An 18652-nucleotide genomic window follows, 5' to 3' on the forward strand; every position below is an offset into this window, starting at 1 on the left:
GTCTGCTTAGCTTACTACCTACTATCAGATCTCGGACTTGCCAAAGCGATGGAGGTAGTTCCTCGATGGGTGTCCCAAATAGATTCATGTGTGTCAACGACTTTAGCTCTCCAACAGCATCCGACAGCGAATTTAGATTCCTACAATTCGCCAAACACATGTGCTCAAGATCCACTAGCTTTTTTATTGTGTCCGGAAGTTCAACTAATCCTGTATCCTCCATTATTAGCCTTGACAAAAGTCTTAGATTACCAATCGAGTCCGGCAAATAACAAACACTACAGCACTCGATCAAGATGAGCTCTCTCAGGGCGGTGAGAGAACCAATTTCCTGGGGCAGCTCTCTAAGAAGCGGACAACGTTTGATTTTCAAGTAAACCAACCGCTTTAGTTTACCGATTGACCGACCGATTTCGACCAATCCTGTATCCTCCATTATTAGCCTTGACAAAAGTCTTAGATTACCAATCGAGTCCGGCAAATAACAAACACTACAGCACTCGATCAAGATGAGCTCTCTCAGGGCGGTGAGAGAACCAATTTCCTGGGGCAGCTCTCTAAGAAGCGGACAACGTTTGATTTTCAAGTAAACCAACCGCTCTAGTTTACCGATTGACCGACCGATTTCAACCAATCCTATATCCTCCACTATTAGCCTTGACAAAAGTCTTAGATTACCAATCGAGTCCGGCAAATAACAAACACTACAGCACTCGATCAAGATGAGCTCTCTCAGGGCGGTGAGAGAACCAATTTCCTGGGGCAGCTCTCTAAGAAGCGGACAACGTTTGATTTTCAAGTAAACCAACCGCTCTAGTTTACCGATTGACCAACCGATTTCGACCAATCCTGTATCCTCCATTATTAGCCTTGACAAAAGTCTTAGATTACCAATCGAGTCTGGCAAATAACAAACACTACAGCACTCGATCAAGATGAGCTCTCTTAGGGCGGTGAGAGAACCAATTTCCTGGGGCAGCTCTCTAAGAAGCGGACAACGTTTGATTTTCAAGTAAACCAACCGCTCTAGTTTACCGATTGATCGACCGATTTCAACCAATCCTGTATCCTCCATTATTAGCCTTGACAAAAGTCTTAGATTACCAATTGAGTCCGGCAAATAACAAACACTACAGCACTCGATCAAGATGAGCTCTCTCAGGGCGGTGAGAGAACCAATTTCCTGGGGCAGCTCTCTAAGAAGCGGACAACGTTTGATTTTCAAGTAAACCAACAGCTCTAGTTTACCGATTGACCGACCGATTTCAACCAAACTTGGTAAATCTTTCAGAACCAATCTCTCCAAACTCATAAATTCAGAGAAGCAAGGTGTTTTGATAAAGGATTTGGATCCCGCGAGATTCAAAACTTTCAGTTTACTTGCCACCTGTAAAACAGCAACCCACTTAATACTGTCGGGACTCGACAAGCAATGCAAACTAGGTGCATGTCCTCACATATTCAGACGATTAGTTGGAAGAGTAAATGAATAAGGTGAAATAGTACCATCATTTCGACCCATTTGCTCCATTCTTCTACGGTGAAATCACCTGAAAGCTTGAGAACAACTAGGTGATTCAGAACAAAGTTGTTTGCTTGAAGTTTTGGAGGAAAATTTCGCCAACAAAGCCATCTTAGCTCTGGCAATATTATCTTAAAGTTGCCAGCCAAATTCTGTCCATCCAATTCAAGAAACCTTGCGCCCCTGAGATTCGCACAATCTTCGGGTGTTAATTTGTAATTGTGTCTCAATTTCCATGATGTGAATGCTTCCACATTTTCTGTTCCCTGAGGGTAGGAAAACAAAGTTAATAGCCACTAACATCACCTTAGGTATACCTTATAAGGCCTCAGATTTTATTTTGAGATAATTAGTTATCGAGTTATATGAATAATAATTAAGACTTCGTTCTCATATGAGGTTCTAGATATTTTGTGGATTATTAGAAGGACTGGTTTCTTATAATTCCTTTTTTTTATTTGCGAGACATTGCTACATTTGAATCACAATTTTGAACAGAGAATTACCCGACATATTCATAAAACCTTAGACCTTTTTTTTTTGTTCAAATGCGCATTATCTAGATAGAACAAGATAGATTTTGCTATTTTATACGTAAAACCTCACCATATATCAATTAGACAAATTGCAAAAGTCAACAGATAAATTGTATTGGTATGATTTTGTAATGGAAAAGTTCAAGTGGTCTGTTAAATCTAAATTCTCTTGTTTTCTATTTCTATCTTATTTAAATAAATTGGAAAACGGCTGCGCCGTTTATCGGTGAAGAAATCAGATAATTAGCAATAAGGGAAAATGTAATTAATCAACAAGTTTCCCATAGTACAATAACTGAAGAAGCGAATGTGCAAGAGAGATGAATTCCCAGACGCGTAGTAGTGCAGGAAGGAATAAAATAGGGTTGTTGGTACTTACCCTTTTAGCCTGTATTATGTCCGGGGCCATCTCGGGATGCCACAATCTGCTTTGATCTCCAAATTTCCCGATAGTCTCTCGACGAACAATTTCTCTCCCAAAATCTCTTACTTGATCATGCATCCATATTCTATGATCAACAATCTCGATCAAGGATCGATTGACAAGGACGTCAATTTCAACTTTCGAGAAAAGGTTACAAGCTTCCCACACATACATTGCTTCAGTTTTCTTCATGTTAACAAAGAAGCATGCGATGTCAAGAAAGATTTGTTTCGCCCCATATTCAAGAGCCTCATAACTAATCTCTAACGAACAACGGATTTTGTTGTGAGGCGCTTGCTTCAACTTCTTTGGTGCGCTTTTTGAAACTGCTCCAGGTACCATAGGGTCCCAGCAATCCTCAATACCTTCCAAGCGAGGCAAATCCGACATCAGTTGCATTCTTATCTTACTACTGTTCAACCGCAACGTCAGATCTTTGCGGTTCCAAATCGAATGAGGTAGTTCCTTGATAGTTGTCCCAGATAGATCCAACTCAGTCAACGACTTCAACTCCCCAACTTCATCTGGCAGCGAGTCTAGACTCGTACAATTCGCCAAACACAAGTACTCAAGATCCGCTTGCCCTTTGATTGAGTCCGGAAGTCCAACTAATCCTGTATCCTCCATTACTAGCCTTGACAAACCTCTTAGATTGCAGATCGAGCGTGGCAAAGCACGAACGCTGAAACACTGGATCAAGATGAGCTCTCTCAGTGCAGTTAAATGGCCAATATCCCAGGGCAACCCTCCGAGACGCGGGCACCATTTGATCTTCAAGTAAATCAACCGCTCTAGTTTACCAATTGAGCTGTCAATTTGAGTCAACCTTGGGAAATCTTTCAGAACCAATCTCTCCAAACTCGTAAGTTCAGGGAAGCAAGGTGTTTTCATTAAGGATTTAGATCCCGCGATTTTCAAAACTTTCAATTTACTTGCCACCTGCAAGAACAGCAACCGGCTTGATATTGTCAGGACTTCGTTATGCATTGCAAAATAGGTGCATGTCATTATATAGTCAGACGATTAGTTGAAAGGGGAATGGATTAGGTGAAATCGTACCATGATTTCAGCCCATCCGCTCCATTCTTCTGCGGTGATATGGCCTGAAAGCTTGAGAACAACGAGGTGATTCAGTACAAAATTGTTCGCACGAAGTTTCGGAGGACAATTTCGCCAACAAAGCCATCTTAGCTCCGGCAAAATCTCCTCAAAGTTGCCGGCAAAGTTCCCTCCATCCAATTCAAGAAATCTCACGTTCATGAGATTCGTAAAATCTTCACGTGTAAAATCGTGTCTTGATCTCCATAGTGCGAGCGCTATCACATTTTCTGTTCCCTGGAGGTAGGAAAACAAAGCTAAAAAACCACTACCGGTACCACAGGTATACATCATTTCATTTACTATCGAATCGTACACTATGAAAGTTGAAATTGAAATCCATAATAAATGTGGACAGACCAATTCTGCTTTGTGGCTTAATCAAAGTCTTTGTGATTTTGGCCTTAACCATGGCCGATGTACTCAGCAATGAAACTGACTTATTTGTAGTTTTTGTTGGTGTTGAGTAGGATTCAAGAACAAGAAAAGGACAATATCATAATTTTTGTACGACGCTCACTTTTTTGTTGTAATTTTTCCACTGATTATTTAAGTGTTTCTTTTTCAAAAAACCTTTCATTCTATGAGATGTTCTGTTAATTCAACATATGTTTGTCCTGCAAAATCAACGGGAAAGTCATTTGGCAGTTGCTCGCCTTAGGTCAATTAGGTCCTTCACAAACCCTTTCCATGTCCCCACAATGACATCGGCGATTTCCCTTGCCGGACAATACAACAAGGGAATTTGTCGACTTTCTTGTTCATGGCCATGATCCTTGGGCATAATTCCATTTTCGACTTTCACTCTCTTTTAAAAAAAACAAAGTCGGATATGTTTTTAATAAATAAATCCATGTGAAATTTGTTGCCGGAGGTATATTACTGGAGTCATTCAAATGAAAAATTATACGACTTATGCAACTAAGTGTTATGCTACAAAAGTGAGCTTCATACAAAGATTATGACATTGTTAGCATCCTTTTTCCGGAACTTGGAGGCTGAGTTCAATTTTATCAGAGTGCGCAGCGGAATGAATATTTTTTTCATTTCAATCTTGATGGAGGTGTGAACTCCTGTGATTATGATTCTATGGGTGAATTTCGATGGAGTTGATGTGTGTAGGCTTTTGTGTAAAAGAATAATTTTCTAATATTATTTGAGGTTTAAAGGACTGAATGTTTTGAAGTTTAAGTGGTTAACTATCATTTCTGAGTTTTCCATGAATTATATACTCAAAGTAACTCAATAGGGAGTTGAAGGAAACATGACGATGCTCATTAAATTTGTATTAAACTTTTGTACAGAGAATTCTTTTTAGCTTTGCCAGACATTATTGATGTAACCTCTTCAAAAGAAATACCTTTTCATAGTATTCTCGAAACTCAACAGCTTCATAAAACCTTAGACATTTTTTTTCCCTTCGAATGTGCAATATCTAGATAGAACAAGATTGACTTTCCTACTTTATGTAAGAAACTTCGTCATAAATCAGTCACAGCAATTGTAAAGTTAAAAGATAAATTGGATAGGTATCATTATGTAATGGAAATGTTCAAATGGTCTTTGAAACCCAATTTATATTGTTTCAGATACTTCTATCGTATTCAAATAATTTCTAAAATGAGTGCACCATTTGTTGCTGAAAAACCATCGGATAATTAGCAATTCACAAGTTTTTTTTTTGTTGCATGGGCTTCTTAGTTAATAATAAATGAAGAAAGCAATGTGCAAGAGAGGTGAGCTCCCAGACGCCAAGTAGTGTAGGAAGGAATGAAATAGTTGTGTTCATACTTACCTTTCTAGCTCGTACTACATCCAAAGCCGTCTTGATAAATCCCAATCTACTTCGTTCTCCAGGTTTTCCGATATTCTCTTGACGAACAATTGCCCTACCAAAATCTCTTAACCGATCATGCATCCAAATCCTGTCATGATCAATCTTGATCAGGGACTTATTGATAAGAACAACAATTTCGACTTCCGGAAAGAGGTCACAGGCTTCCCATAAGTACATTGCATTAGTTATTTTCTTGTCAACGAAGAAACAAGCAATGTCCAAAAAAATTTGTTGCGCCTCATATCCTAATGCATCATAACTAATCTTCAAGCTCTGTTGGACTTTTTCAAGAGGCACTTCCTTCAACTTCTTCAGTGTGCTTTTCCACTTTGCTTTATCCATGGTACGAAGATGTGAACCTATCACCTCGAGAGCTAATGGAAGTCCACCAGTTAGTTCAACAACTTCTCTTGAAAGATCAAGATCACATGGAGCCACATCCGTGTTGAAAGCAAGCTTGTTGAAAAGTTGCAGAGCATGATCAAAATGTAATTCCTTCATTTCGTACAAGAAAACTTTTGTAGACCCCATTAAGATTTTTTTCTCCAATCCTTCCAACTTGGTCTTAGTAGAAACACTCTTGTCTCTGGTTGTAAAGATGATCCTACTCCCTGGACCACACAAATAAGACTTCATCGCTAGCTGCAAAACTTGATCATTTTCATCCATGTCATCGAAAACAAGTAAGACTCTTTTGGTAGGTAACCTCTTTTTGATCATATTGTTCCCTTCCTCAAAATCAAAGGTCTCAAGAAGAGAGAAACTGAAAAGATCCGATACTAATTTTCTTTGCAATTTTGTAACACCACCACCTGAAGATGATTCTCGGATGTTCGAAAGAAAGGAGTGGCCTTCGAATTGAGGAGAGAGCCGGTTGAAGACTGCTTTGGCAAGACTTGTCTTTCCAATGCCACCTATTCCATGGATTATGACAAATCGTACATCACTAATGTCACTATCTAACAGTTTCTCTATGGCTTCTATACGGTCATCAATACCAATTAGATCAACGGGCAAATCTCTTTTTTTAATTGCGATATTCTGTGAAACCTTTTGACTGATGTCTTTAATGGCCTTGCCTTGCCTGCCATATTCATGTAACATAGCATATGAGACTACATATAAGCAATTCGAACTTCAAGTAGAAGCAAATAATTATAACTAGCGTGCTGCACATGTATTTTCCGTGTGATATTCACGATGGATGTACATAAATCACTCTTTCCACATATACAGTATAAGCTTCTCTTTCAAGAGTGGTGAGTATTGCCCCCAAAGAGTTTACCTGAACATTTTAAATTAGAGATATGTCTGTATTTGAACCATTCACTTGAGGCATCTTTGGAGCAAAATTATCCAAAAAGTCATAAATATATTGTGCGGCGGCCAATTCAATCCAAAACATTTTAATTGTGCCAATTCAATCCTAAACATTTTGCCAAGTAATCCTAAATCTTTTGACAATTTGTCAATTAGCCCCCTCAGCCAATTATCCACATAATTGATTTAGAACTAAATTGAAAAGACTTCAAAAAGTATTGATGAAATTGAAAGGTTTAGAACTGAATTGATCAATCATCCAAAACGTTTTGAATTGAATTAGCCGTCGTACAATAAGTATAGGACTTTTTGGATAATTATCCCCCTTTGGAGTTCATCAGCATAGAGATAGTCTTAACCTAGTTGTAGAAAATAATGTGCACAAATCTACGTGCTTATGTGCGCTCCTGTATAATACAGATCGAAGGGTAGATCTAACGATAGTCTAACAAATAAACATATAAAGGAAGATCGAAGAGATACTTTTGATCTTTGATATGCCATCCTCTGATTTTTGCCACCGTCTTCAGAGCCGCCCTCCACGGCTTCACTTCAGTGCAGCCAAGGTTCGCCTCATGCTTCCCTAGGGCGCTTTCGTACAGCTCCGTTTCAAGCTTAACATCTGAGGGATCCACGTCGTAAAAGATGGGTAATATCTCTTTCCCCATGGATTGGCGAGCGCACTCCACCATGCATGTCAGCTCTCGTAGGCACCATTTACTCGAAGCGTAATCCTTGGAGAAAATAGGAATGTATATTTGGGACCTTTTTACTGCTCGCAAAATCTCAGAGATCTTTTCGCCTGGCCGTAACTCTTCGTCATCCCTAAAAATTCGGATTCCCGTGTTGCTCATGAACTCGTAAAGGCAGTCTGTGAATCCGTTACGAGTGTCGGGACCTCGAAAGCTCAAGAACACATCGTAGTCGCCACCACCGGTTGCAGTCCCTGAGTTGGCCTCTTCGTCCCCCATCTGATAACATTAAGAGAGATGTTACCGGTGACTTCTTTTTGTGGTCATTGGGGAGATTTCTACCAGCCAGAGGCACAATGAAGATGCGCAGCAACTTCCACTCTCTTTCTTTCCGCGTAAGGTTTGACCCTCAAAGTCCTTTTCAGCTGGTCATTATTTAACTACCTTTCTTTCCGCGTTAGGTGAGGAGTCAATTTCAGCTCGTCATTATTGAACCGTCTGGTCATCCGCTTGAATGAGCCATCTTGAGTCTTGACAATACGGGTGTGAAAATGCTAAATAATCCCCATTTTCAGTTTGAGAGTTGTTAGCTCGATTTATGACTACACGATCTCTCAATCAATAAGTATTTTATGAAAAACATGCGATGATGATATATGGATTTATGGTTGAAATTGTATCGTCAACAAAACATTTCCCTTTCAATTTTGTTGCTTTTCTTGTTGCCTCATGTTCTCTTACCTTTTTCTTTTCTTTTCTTTTCTTTTCCTTTCTTTTCCTTTTTACTCTCAACTATATAATCATGTTGAAGGAAATATGCTAGATTCCCAAATCATCTTACGAAAAATGGCTCGGGAATGTCTATGGATATGGATGTACGCTAATATCGGTCCATCAAACATAACCTGTAACCGAGTCATGATTATGTCGCAATGCTCAACCAAGCTTCATTTCATAGTTACAGCTTTCACGACCATAGTTGAATCCTTAAACAATAAACTGTGGTCTGAAGCGAACGTTAGAGACAAAACTAATGCAATATTGTCCATTAAGATTCTTGTTGGCACTTGGAGCACTTGCACGTGAAACCATAGACCGCAAGCAGCGCCTGCCTCCCTTCAATGGGTAAATCCTTGTCAATACAATGACCTGTGTGTGGCTGCTGGTTTCATGGTCCAACCCAGCTGCTATCAATCGGTAGTAATAATTCCGACATTACAAATTGATTTTACTCACTGTGGGGATTTTCTTTTTCTTTTACCCAATTGCAAATTTTGGACAAATTGTCCCTATTTTAGTCGCCGGACCGGCCGGCATTTTTAGGCTCTTATTTGAGACCGACTTAGCCACTTTAAGTCATCGATATAACCGAGATATTTGGGTGCGATTGCATTATCTCCGCCGAAAACAGGAGCAGCTCCTAAATCAGAAAAATCATATTTTGTGGGATATTTTGGAGAAAATCGAGCAACTTAATGCAAGGGGGGCGCCCCTAAAGATATCTGCATCAAAGTCCACTTTGGGCCCTTTTTTTTAGAAAATTTCCTCCACTTTATGTATTTATTTGAAATTTTCCTGATTTTTCAGTTAAGATATGTTGATTAACGAAAATTACGAACATGGTTCATAACCATTACGAAAGAAAATCCTTTATAAAAATGAGCATCTAATGCGAATGTCACGTCGCAAGAGGGACCGTCGGTGCTCCCTTGGCAATCCATCCGCTAGCCTCGAGATGACTCGCCTAAATCGCATGGTCGACCGCCCTTGAGATGGCCGCGACAACTGTAGGCTGATGCATCAATCGACATAGAGTTAACTACATGTGAATCATCCAGTTATGCAATTATCATTTATTGAAGAGCTCCGATAGCACTTCAATATAGCCTAAGATCCGAAAATAGTTTTGGATTCGTGCGAAGCGAGAGCTAGTGGCCATGGGCATGGAACTGGCTTGCAGCCGTTTGGCTCACCACCAATGACAATTATGTCATTCACATAGAAAGATATTACAAAATGTTACAGTTCATAAGCAAACAAATCAACAAAGGAAAATGACAAATACAAATTTTTTTATGCTACAGGGGCCGTCGATCCATTTGATCGCATCATCTTCAAGAATGTGCTTGTGATATTGACAGCCACCTTAACACGTCAGTGCCTTTGAGGCACATAAAATCCTGGCTCTTAAATTGTCCTCCGACTTCTCAGGAGATGGGTATACTTCCTGATCTTCGCTCAGGACCAGGCCATCTTGCTCCAGTGTTCTTCCAGGGCACCAGCAGTCCTCGACATCGTCCAGGAGAGGCAAATCCCTCGGCGGTTGTGTTCGTATGCTGAAACTGTTAGCCCCTAGGAAATGTTTTAGCACGTCTGCTATCCAAAAGCGTGGTTTCCTCATAGATGACCCCGAGAGATCCAACTCTTTCAACGACTTTAACCGCCAAACATCGTCCGACAGCGTATCTAGATTCGTACAATTCGTCAAACTTAAGTGCTCCAGATCGTCCAGCCTTTGGATCGTGTCAGGAAGTTCAACTAATCCTGTATTGTCCATTTCTAGCCTTGACAGCAGTCTTAGATTGCCGATCGAGTCTGGCAAATGACAAACACTGTAAACCTGGATCAAGATGAGCTCTCTCAGTGCGGTTAGATGACCGATTTCCTCGGGCAACTCTCTAAGACTCGGACACCATTTGATTTTCAAGCAAATCAACCGCTCCAGTTTACCAATTGAGCGATCAATTTCGTCCAACCTCTGGAAATCTTTCAGAACCAGTCTCTCCAAACTCCTGAATTCAGAGAAGCTAGGTGTTTTGATTAAGGATTCAGATCCAGCGAGTTTCAAAACTTTTAGTTTACATGCCACCTGTAAAACAGCAACCAACTTAAACATTCTCAGGACTCGTTATGCATGGCAAGATAGGTTCCTGTTATTATTTATTCAAGAAGATTAGTTAGAAGACTAAATGATCAGGTGAAGTCGTACCATTATTTTTGTGACGCCCGGGAAATTTGGACTATGTAATTTGCCCAAATTCAATAAAGAGAAAGAAATTGAATTTTAGTCGGTGCAAATTTTTGGATCGCAAGAACATAAGTGACGATTTTTGGACGTTTCCCGAAATATCGTTCGATTTCGATTGGGTCTCGAAATCGTGGTCACTGCGACTTAGGATTTTTAATCCTCGCGCCTAAGCTTTTCCCGGACCGAACCTAGCCCGTGAAAATCCAAATTTTATTCCCAATCGGTTGAGCCAAAAATCCGATCGGTCCCGAATTGTCAAATTACGGAATCGCCCTTGGATATTATACATATAAGACGAGGAAAATTAATTTTGAAGTGATTGTGGACCCCACCTTCAGTCAATCCTCAGCCACCCCAGTCAAACTGGTCAAAGTTTTCTCTCTCCTCCCTCTTCTCTCTCTCTCCCGTTGCTCTCTCTTCCTCCTCTGTTTTTTGCGCGAGAACAGCTCCCACCGTGCACAACTCCTCTTCCTTGGCGATTTTTGCCAAACCACCACCTCCATCCACCACCCTACTCCTCAATCCACCACTCCTCGCCACCACCACCGTCATCCCGGCTGCCGTTCGCCGCCGGAAAGCCCAGAACAGCCCCGGCGAAATCCCGCCCTGTTTCGCGTTCGTGGGCTACCCGAGCTACTCCGGTCGTCCCGAGCCCCTTCGACCACCACCCACCACCACACCATCTTCCCCTCGACCTCCAGACGCCATCTCACCGCCGCGCACAGCCGCGGAGCCACCGATCAGCCCCAAAACAGAACCGAAGCCCCTCATGCTCTGTTTTCGTCGGGCCTCGGTTTCGCCATCCTCCGCCGCGATTCGGCCGCACCCATTGGCCGCTTACCACCCCAAACCATCGTCCTTCACCTCTAGTTGTCCCACGAAGTCGCCGGAAGCCGGCCGCCACTCGTAGAGCCCGATTTGAGCCCCGATTGGACCTCCCCTATTTCGCGCCCGTTTCCCCTGTTTTCTGCGCGATTCTATACAGCCGCTGTTTGGCCGCCTCCGGCCGCCGTCCGCCACCCCCAGCTGGTCCCGAAGGTCGTCCTTGACCTGTAGGTGAGTCCCCCAGCCTTCCCCTAGCCTCGCCTCTGCCCGAGAGGTCGAGTTTCCCTCAATTTAGCCCCGATTTCCCTATTTTTACCACCGCCGGTTCTGTTTTTCAACTTTCGTCGCTCGCCGGACCTCCAATCGCTGAGTTGCTGCTGTTTGCAGCGATTTCACCGCCGAACTCGTCATTGTTTTCGGCCGTGAACAGTGTCGCCGAACAATGCCGCCGGTGAAACGGTGTTTTCCGACGTGAACTGTGTTTTCCGCGTGAATAGTGATTTTCGGCCCCGGCCTCGAAAATCGTGCCCGACCCGACCTCGACCACCGTTTTTGGTGAGTTGACCCTAATCCTTGGTTAGGGCGCTAATTACGCCTAGGATTAGTTAGCTAGTCGGTAAGGAATTTAGGTAGATTTGATTATGGTCGGATTAGTTAGAAACCCGGTTTAGGGTAAATGACCATAATCGATTAAATTAGAATTGTCTGTGGCTAATTTATGTTAGACGAATTTGATTGTATGTTGTGATTTGATCGCGAGCGAGCGATAGGTTAAGGACGAGCGATCGATTAGCGATTATAAATTGAATTGGCTAATCAATGACTTTGGCACGAAATTGAGCCCTTATGTGGCCTAATCGAATTGGTTTATTCATGTTGAATTGATGATTTTGTTTGGGCGGATCACCGCATTGAAATGTTGATTTGAGTATCCTGGATGCTCGTTGAGTGAATTGGCGTCCGCTTGGGAATTAATTGTTCTACGTATCTTTGCGGTGTCTATTTGGTAGTCTACATATGCATATGACCGTGTGCAAGATCAAAGACATATTTTAGCATGAAAATGGCTTTATGCCGAGTCTTTGAGCACGTTGTGTGAGCATCCACCCTAAATCAAAGAGAATAAATTGATTAATGTGTCGGGTGTGCTGTATGGCCATATGAAAGAACGATGATGGGTTTTCCTAGCAAGTTATTGTAAGCTACCCATAGGATTTGAGTTAATCTTGTTTAGATGTAAGCTACCCATAGGATCACCCCGAAGTCGACCTGGGGATTGATCGTGGCGTGAGCTACGAGCTAACATTGATTGACAAACAAGTTGGCCATGGATCCAGTGAGGAACGAATTGTACTAGAACCTCGTACCGGCCGCGCACCGGTCGAGGACCGATCACCCTAGATCATGTGACGTGTGTTGGAAGAATACGGGTCGAGACGAACCAATCCTGCATCAACTTGAGTTGGTCATGAGAGGTGATCTCGATAGTACTCGACTATACCATCGGTTTAGGAATGGGTGATTCCAACTCTAAATCGAGATAACCGAGGTGGCCCTCGACTCATCAGTTGTCCGTGAGCCGAGCTGTTTTGACTGAATGAGTGGTCGGACTCTCGGCTCAAATGGGTACTTGAAGTTAATGATTCTATGAATATCCCAATGATTGTCGAGTGCTAGTTTCAATCTTGAAGCATTGAGGAAGGAACCAATCACCAATTGACCTTGCCCATTTAAATAGAAAGCTCAAATTGCCATTAGTGTTGGTCGTAAATGGCATTTGTAGAATAAGAAGGAAGGCAGCGATAGGTTACGTCTATTGATAACCAAGAAGTGTCGATTGATATGTGAGGATGGTTGATTTGGTGATTCAGTATAGTTACAGTATAACATTCGAAATTCGAATTGCATGACAAGGTTGGATGATGACAAACTAAATTTGGATCAAAGGAGATAGGCGACCCAACTTATTTGAGCAGATTATGGATGCAGATTGGGACGGGTTGACACTTGGGGAGTGCATTAAACGGAGATAAAGACCAATTTGAAGCGAGTATTGTAGGATGAAAAGAAAGAATGTTATAAGGCGCTAGTGACTTCGTCTTTCAAGATTGGGTAACGATATAAATTTCGGGGACGAAATTTCCTAAAGTGGGGAGAGTTGTAACACCCTAAATTTTGGGCAATGAAAATAGTGAAATCTAGTCTATGGAACGACTAGAAAATTTTAATTTGATGCTCAAAGTTTGGATGTTAAGAAATTAGAAATCGGAAATTTCCGGGACCGTTACTCGAATTGGAATAAATTCCGATTAAATGAGTAATTGCGTCTTAGAATTAGAAAATTCCATTAATCCTTGTTCGGGATAATTTGACTCGAGTTCGGATTAAATAACCCACCGTCGGGTTTCCGGACGCCCGAAATTCCTAGGGTGCGAAATTACGAAAATACCCCCGGCCAAAATGTGAAATTACGAAAATGCCCCTAGGGTTTTATGAACTAATGGACAAAGACATTAAATTAGTGGACCCCACGTGACCAGCTCAGCCCTTAGTCAGCCCTCTAGAATTCTCTCTCGTTCTCTCCTCCTCCCACGTACACCCCTCATTTCCACCGACTTGCTCCAGCTCTTGTTCCTCCCTTCGTTTCTTCATTTTCAGCAACAAACCTCACAGAAACCGACCACCCCACCATACTACAACATCCATAGAACCACCTCGAAGTGATCGGACCGCCGCTGCACCGCCGGAGTCGCCGGAAAGCCCGCTGCAAAAGGGCTTCGCGAGGTGCCCTGTTTTCGCCGGACTGTCTTTGCCGTTGCTTCTTCGCTTCTGTTTTGCACAAGTCCAGCCACCGCCACTGCCTCCGACCACCCTTAGACACCTCTAGACGTCACTCAGCCATCCCAGCCCGCCCCAGCCACCGCCGGGACAGCCCGGCAAAGCCCCGGAACCGCCGGACTTCTCTGCGCCTGTTTTGACTTCGTTACAACCTGGGTTCGTGCTCGGCCCCTATTCGCCGTCACGCCGCCCTTCTCCGCCCACCTCCGGACACCATAAACTCCCGGACACACCCTCGAACCATCCCCACCAGCCCCACGACCTACCGCCGCCGCTAGAGCCCCGGAACGCCCCGACCTCCTCCCCTGTTTCGGTTTCCCTGCTTCTGTTTTTCTTTGCTTGCATCTTTGTGTTTTTCTTGCCGCCGGCGCCACCTCCGGCCACCGTGAGCCACCACCGGCCACCAACATCTTTCCCCCGACCACCGTGCACCTCCACCATCAATCCCGAAGCCGATCGCCGCCCGTAGCCCACCGTAGGAGCCCAATTAGCCCCGGCCATGCTTGTTTCCCCTGTTTTGGGGCCGGGCTAGTTTCTGTTGGGCCTGTTTATTGGACCTGCGAGTTGGGCCTCGGCCCAATCTGCTGTGGGTTGTTAAATTGGGCTTTATATTAGGCCCGCGGACTCATTCAATCAAAAGTTGGGCCCGTAGTTCGAGGATTTTGGTTCGCGATCCATTCGAGCCCAAAGTTCGCGCTAAGGATTTTTCGGAGGATCGTCATTGGCTTAACCTCGCGCAATTAACGGTGAGTCGACCTCTAATCCTTGGCTAAGTCGTTAATTACGTTTGGATTAGTTTAATTAGATTATTATGGTATTTTGGTAAATTAATTAGGGCCGGTTTAGGCTAGAAACTTGGTTTAGGTTAAATGACCCTAATTAATTAGGTAATTTGACTATGGCTAGTTTGGACCGAATAATTGATTGATTGATTGGCTTTGTCTGATCGTGAGCGAATAATATATCAAGGATGAGCGTATGACGGATTGATGATCCGAATTTAATTACGTACAATTGGATTGATTGTTTGCCATTGAATTACTTTTCTACGCTCGATTATAATATATGTGGATTAATTGATGAAATGCCCTGACGGATGGCTAGTTAAAGTGATTGATTGGTTGGAGTTCGATCATTTGATTTATGGATGCGAGGTCGCATGGACAACATATGCATTTGTGTGATTACTCAAGAGTTTCTTTGTGTGAGCATATCGTGTGAGCATTTGACTAAATGCGGATTATAAACCGGCTATTTCTTGAGTATGCTTGAGTGGTCACACGATGGACTATTCCTGTCAAGTTCGTACCGTGCCGGTCGTACGGAATCATACGACTTGTCGGATGCACGTCAATTCGTGCCGTGCCGGTCGTACGGATCACACGGATTGACGGATGTCGGTCGCAGCTTGTGACGGACCGAAGCCCCTACGGGGATTCCCGATAGTGCCGTGTCGTGCCGGTCATACGAGTCACACGGGCTATCGGATGCCGTCGCCGAAAGTAAGGGACGAAGCCCGGTCCTGGCGATAGACACTGCCGGTCGTAGTGTAAAGTCACACCCGTCGTGTGCAATTGGGCCGGATGGCCATTAATAATCGAACCACGTGTGGTGTCTGCGTATGTGATTGACGTGACAATCATGGTTGATATGTGTGGCATATTATGTTAAATATTGCATGATGCGTGATTTCCAGCAGGTGAGTTGCATGTGATTGGAAGAAATATATATTATATGTGATTGATTGTTAGGACTCTCTGGACGAATCAACGCCTTAGCCGGGCTTAGGCGTTGACTCACGGAGATTTTTATCTCACCCCGTGTTAACCATTTCGGGTCCACAGTGATCCAGCGACCCTTTACCGTGACTTCAAGGATTCGTAGGCTTTTGGATAGGTACTGATGTGGATTTTTGGGAGTAGATGAGAATTTAACCCTACTTGACCCTTATACCTTTTTGTTGGTCTTAGAAAGCCGCCCCGAAGAATGGGGTTATATATGTGACTATAGTTCTATAGGGTTAATGATCATCTGCTTTTAGTACTGTATTGTGAGTTGTTCTGATATATGACTGATGTTGTTGACTTTATTTCTATCCCTACTGTTTTTCTTGATTTGGGAGAATTCGCGTTTCCGCATGTGCGCTATAGTATGGACGGTCAATAACGTACCTGGGGCGTTATCTTTTATGACCGGAGGCGTTTTGGTAGGGATGCCGCGTACTCGGGAGAGTCGGGTCGTGACACTACCACATTTTCTGTTCCACGATGGAAGGCAAACAAAGTTACTAACTACTATCGGTATCTTAGATATACACTAGTTCTGTTTTGAAGTTACTAACTACTACCAGTATCTTAGATATACACCGATGGAAGGCAAACAAAGTTACTAACTACTACCACATTTTACGTTCACTGCGAAATTACCCCGCTATGAAAATGTCAATTGAAATTCATAAGTGTGCACAAGCCAGTTCTGTTTTGTGGCTTAATCACAAGTCTTGTCCGGCTTCTTAGCTAGTAATTAATGAAAAATGTAACATCCAAGAGAGGTGAATTCCTAGACGCGTACTAGCGTAGGAAGAAGTAAATAAGCGGTGTTCGTACTTACCTTCTTGGCTCGTGTCATGTCCAGGGCCTTCTTGGGAAACCACGATCCGCTCCGATCTCCAGGGTTTGCAATATTCTCTTGACGAATAATTTCCCTCCCAAGATCTTTCAACGGATCGTGCATCCATAATCTATCATGATCAATAATCTTGACCAATGATTTATTGATAAGGACGTCAAGTTCGACTTCGGGGAAAAAGTCGCAAGCTTCCCACATATACATTGCATTGGTTCTCTTCCTGTTGATGAAGAAACATGCAATGTCCAGAAAAATTTGTTTGGCCTCATATTCAAGTTCATCATAACTTATCTTTAACTTCTGCTGGACTTTTTCGAGAGGCACTTCCTTTAACTTCTTCGGTGCGTGTTTCCACTTTGCTTTACTGCGGGTACGGAGAAGTGAACCTATCACCTCCAGAGCCAATGGAAGTCCTCCGGTGAGGGTAACAACTTCCTTTGAAAGATCATTGAGGTCACGGGGAGGCCAATCTGTGTTGAGAACAAGCTTGTTAAAAAGTTCAAGAGCATGATCAAAATGCATTTCCCTCATTTCGTACGGATAAACTTTTCTAGACTGTGTTGAGATATTTTCCTCCGATCCTTCCACCTTGGTCTTAGGAAAGACACTCTTATCTCTAGTTGTGATGATGATCCTACTCCCTGGACCACACGAATAAGTCTGTTCAGCTAGTTGCATGAATTGATCATTTCCATCCATGTCATCGAAAACAAGTAATACTCGTTTGTTAGGTAATCTGTTGCTGATCATAGTGTTTTTTTTTTTTTTTTGGTAAGGTGCTGATCATAGTGTTCCCTTCCTCAAAATCAAATGTTTCGGGAAGCGAGAAGCTGAAAAGATCCGCTAATAACTTTCTTTGCATTTGCACAATGCCACCACACGGAGATGATTCTCGAATGTCCGAAAGGAAGGTGTTGTAATATAACGCGGAAGCTAACCCGGATCTTGCAAATAAGTCAATGCGAAAAGCCACGAGAAATAACAATGAACAATAAAGGACACCAGAAATTACGTGGTTCGGTCCGAATATCGGTACCTACATCCACGGGAGAGCCAAGAAGAACAATCCACTATAATCGGAGAATCGGAATTACAATCGCTCAATACGCTCGTGTTTCCCGCACCTAGATTATACCCAAACCCAAAGTGTTCACAAATAAACAACTTACTTGGATATAACAAAATAAAACTCACGAAGTACAAAACTCAATCGCGTTCGGCACTCCTCGCAATCTAAGAGAGAACCCAAAGAAGAGCGTCGTCCTCTTATCCTCGCGGCGCGAACTTGCGGTTCCATCTCTCTGCAAAGAAAAGACTACCTTTTCTTTTGTGCGGCTTCGGTCTTATATTTCAGCCTCACTCTGCACAACCTTTTTTCTTTTGTCCAGAGAAAGTAACCTAAAAGCACCTCACTCCCTTTTTGTTTTGCTTTTTCTCTCTCTGACAAACTTGGCCCCCCAATTTCATACACCACATAACTTACGAAGGCTTTTCTTCCCTTTTGAACTCTTTGGGGCCCACCATGATTTCTTGATCTACCATTACTCAAGAAACCATGTGCTCTTCTTTCTTTCCTATCGGACCAAAATCTTGAGTAATGATCAAACGTGGTCCCCATATTTTATCTTGTGGTGCCAATAACAATTTTAAACTCGAGACATATTTAACAATTCTCCACCTTGGCTCGATGTTTGAAAGCCAAGTTAATAATGCTCATCATCCATGCTGCTCTCCCAACGCCCCCACGAGCGCTCACTCTCTACAGACGCCAATAGTGCTCAAGCAAAGCTTGAGCTTCGCCAAAGGAACAGGCTTAGTCATCATGTCCGCGGGGTTCTCTGCTGTAGCAATCTTTTTCACAACAACCTTACCCTTCGCTAAGACATCTCGGATGAAGTGGTACC

General features: G+C 42.9%; 2 protein-coding genes across 2 annotated transcripts; both read right to left on the reverse strand.

Annotated features, from left to right (window-relative positions):
• Positions 1 to 132: 132 nt before the first annotated feature.
• Positions 133 to 7742, reverse strand: LOC125315882 (disease resistance protein RUN1-like). The gene is made up of 8 exons (XM_048281986.1): positions 7221 to 7742; positions 5376 to 6501; positions 3542 to 3817; positions 2438 to 3421; positions 1507 to 1788; positions 1276 to 1387; positions 253 to 849; positions 133 to 140 (listed from the first exon to the last, which is right to left on the reverse strand). The coding sequence occupies exons 1-8, from the start codon at positions 7706 to 7708 to the stop codon at positions 133 to 135; spliced, it is 3873 nt and encodes a 1290-aa protein (XP_048137943.1). The 5' UTR covers positions 7709 to 7742.
• A 1833-nt stretch (positions 7743 to 9575) lies between these two features.
• Positions 9576 to 11009, reverse strand: LOC125315883 (disease resistance protein RUN1-like). Its single transcript, XM_048281987.1, has 2 exons — positions 10911 to 11009; positions 9576 to 10298 (listed from the first exon to the last, which is right to left on the reverse strand). Exons 1-2 carry the CDS (start codon positions 11007 to 11009, stop codon positions 9576 to 9578), a joined length of 822 nt encoding a protein of 273 aa, XP_048137944.1.
• Positions 11010 to 18652: the final 7643 nt, after the last annotated feature.

This window comes from Rhodamnia argentea, chromosome 7 (genome assembly GCF_020921035.1).
Source record: "Rhodamnia argentea isolate NSW1041297 chromosome 7, ASM2092103v1, whole genome shotgun sequence".
In the NCBI taxonomy this organism is placed as follows: Eukaryota; Viridiplantae; Streptophyta; class Magnoliopsida; order Myrtales; family Myrtaceae; genus Rhodamnia; species Rhodamnia argentea.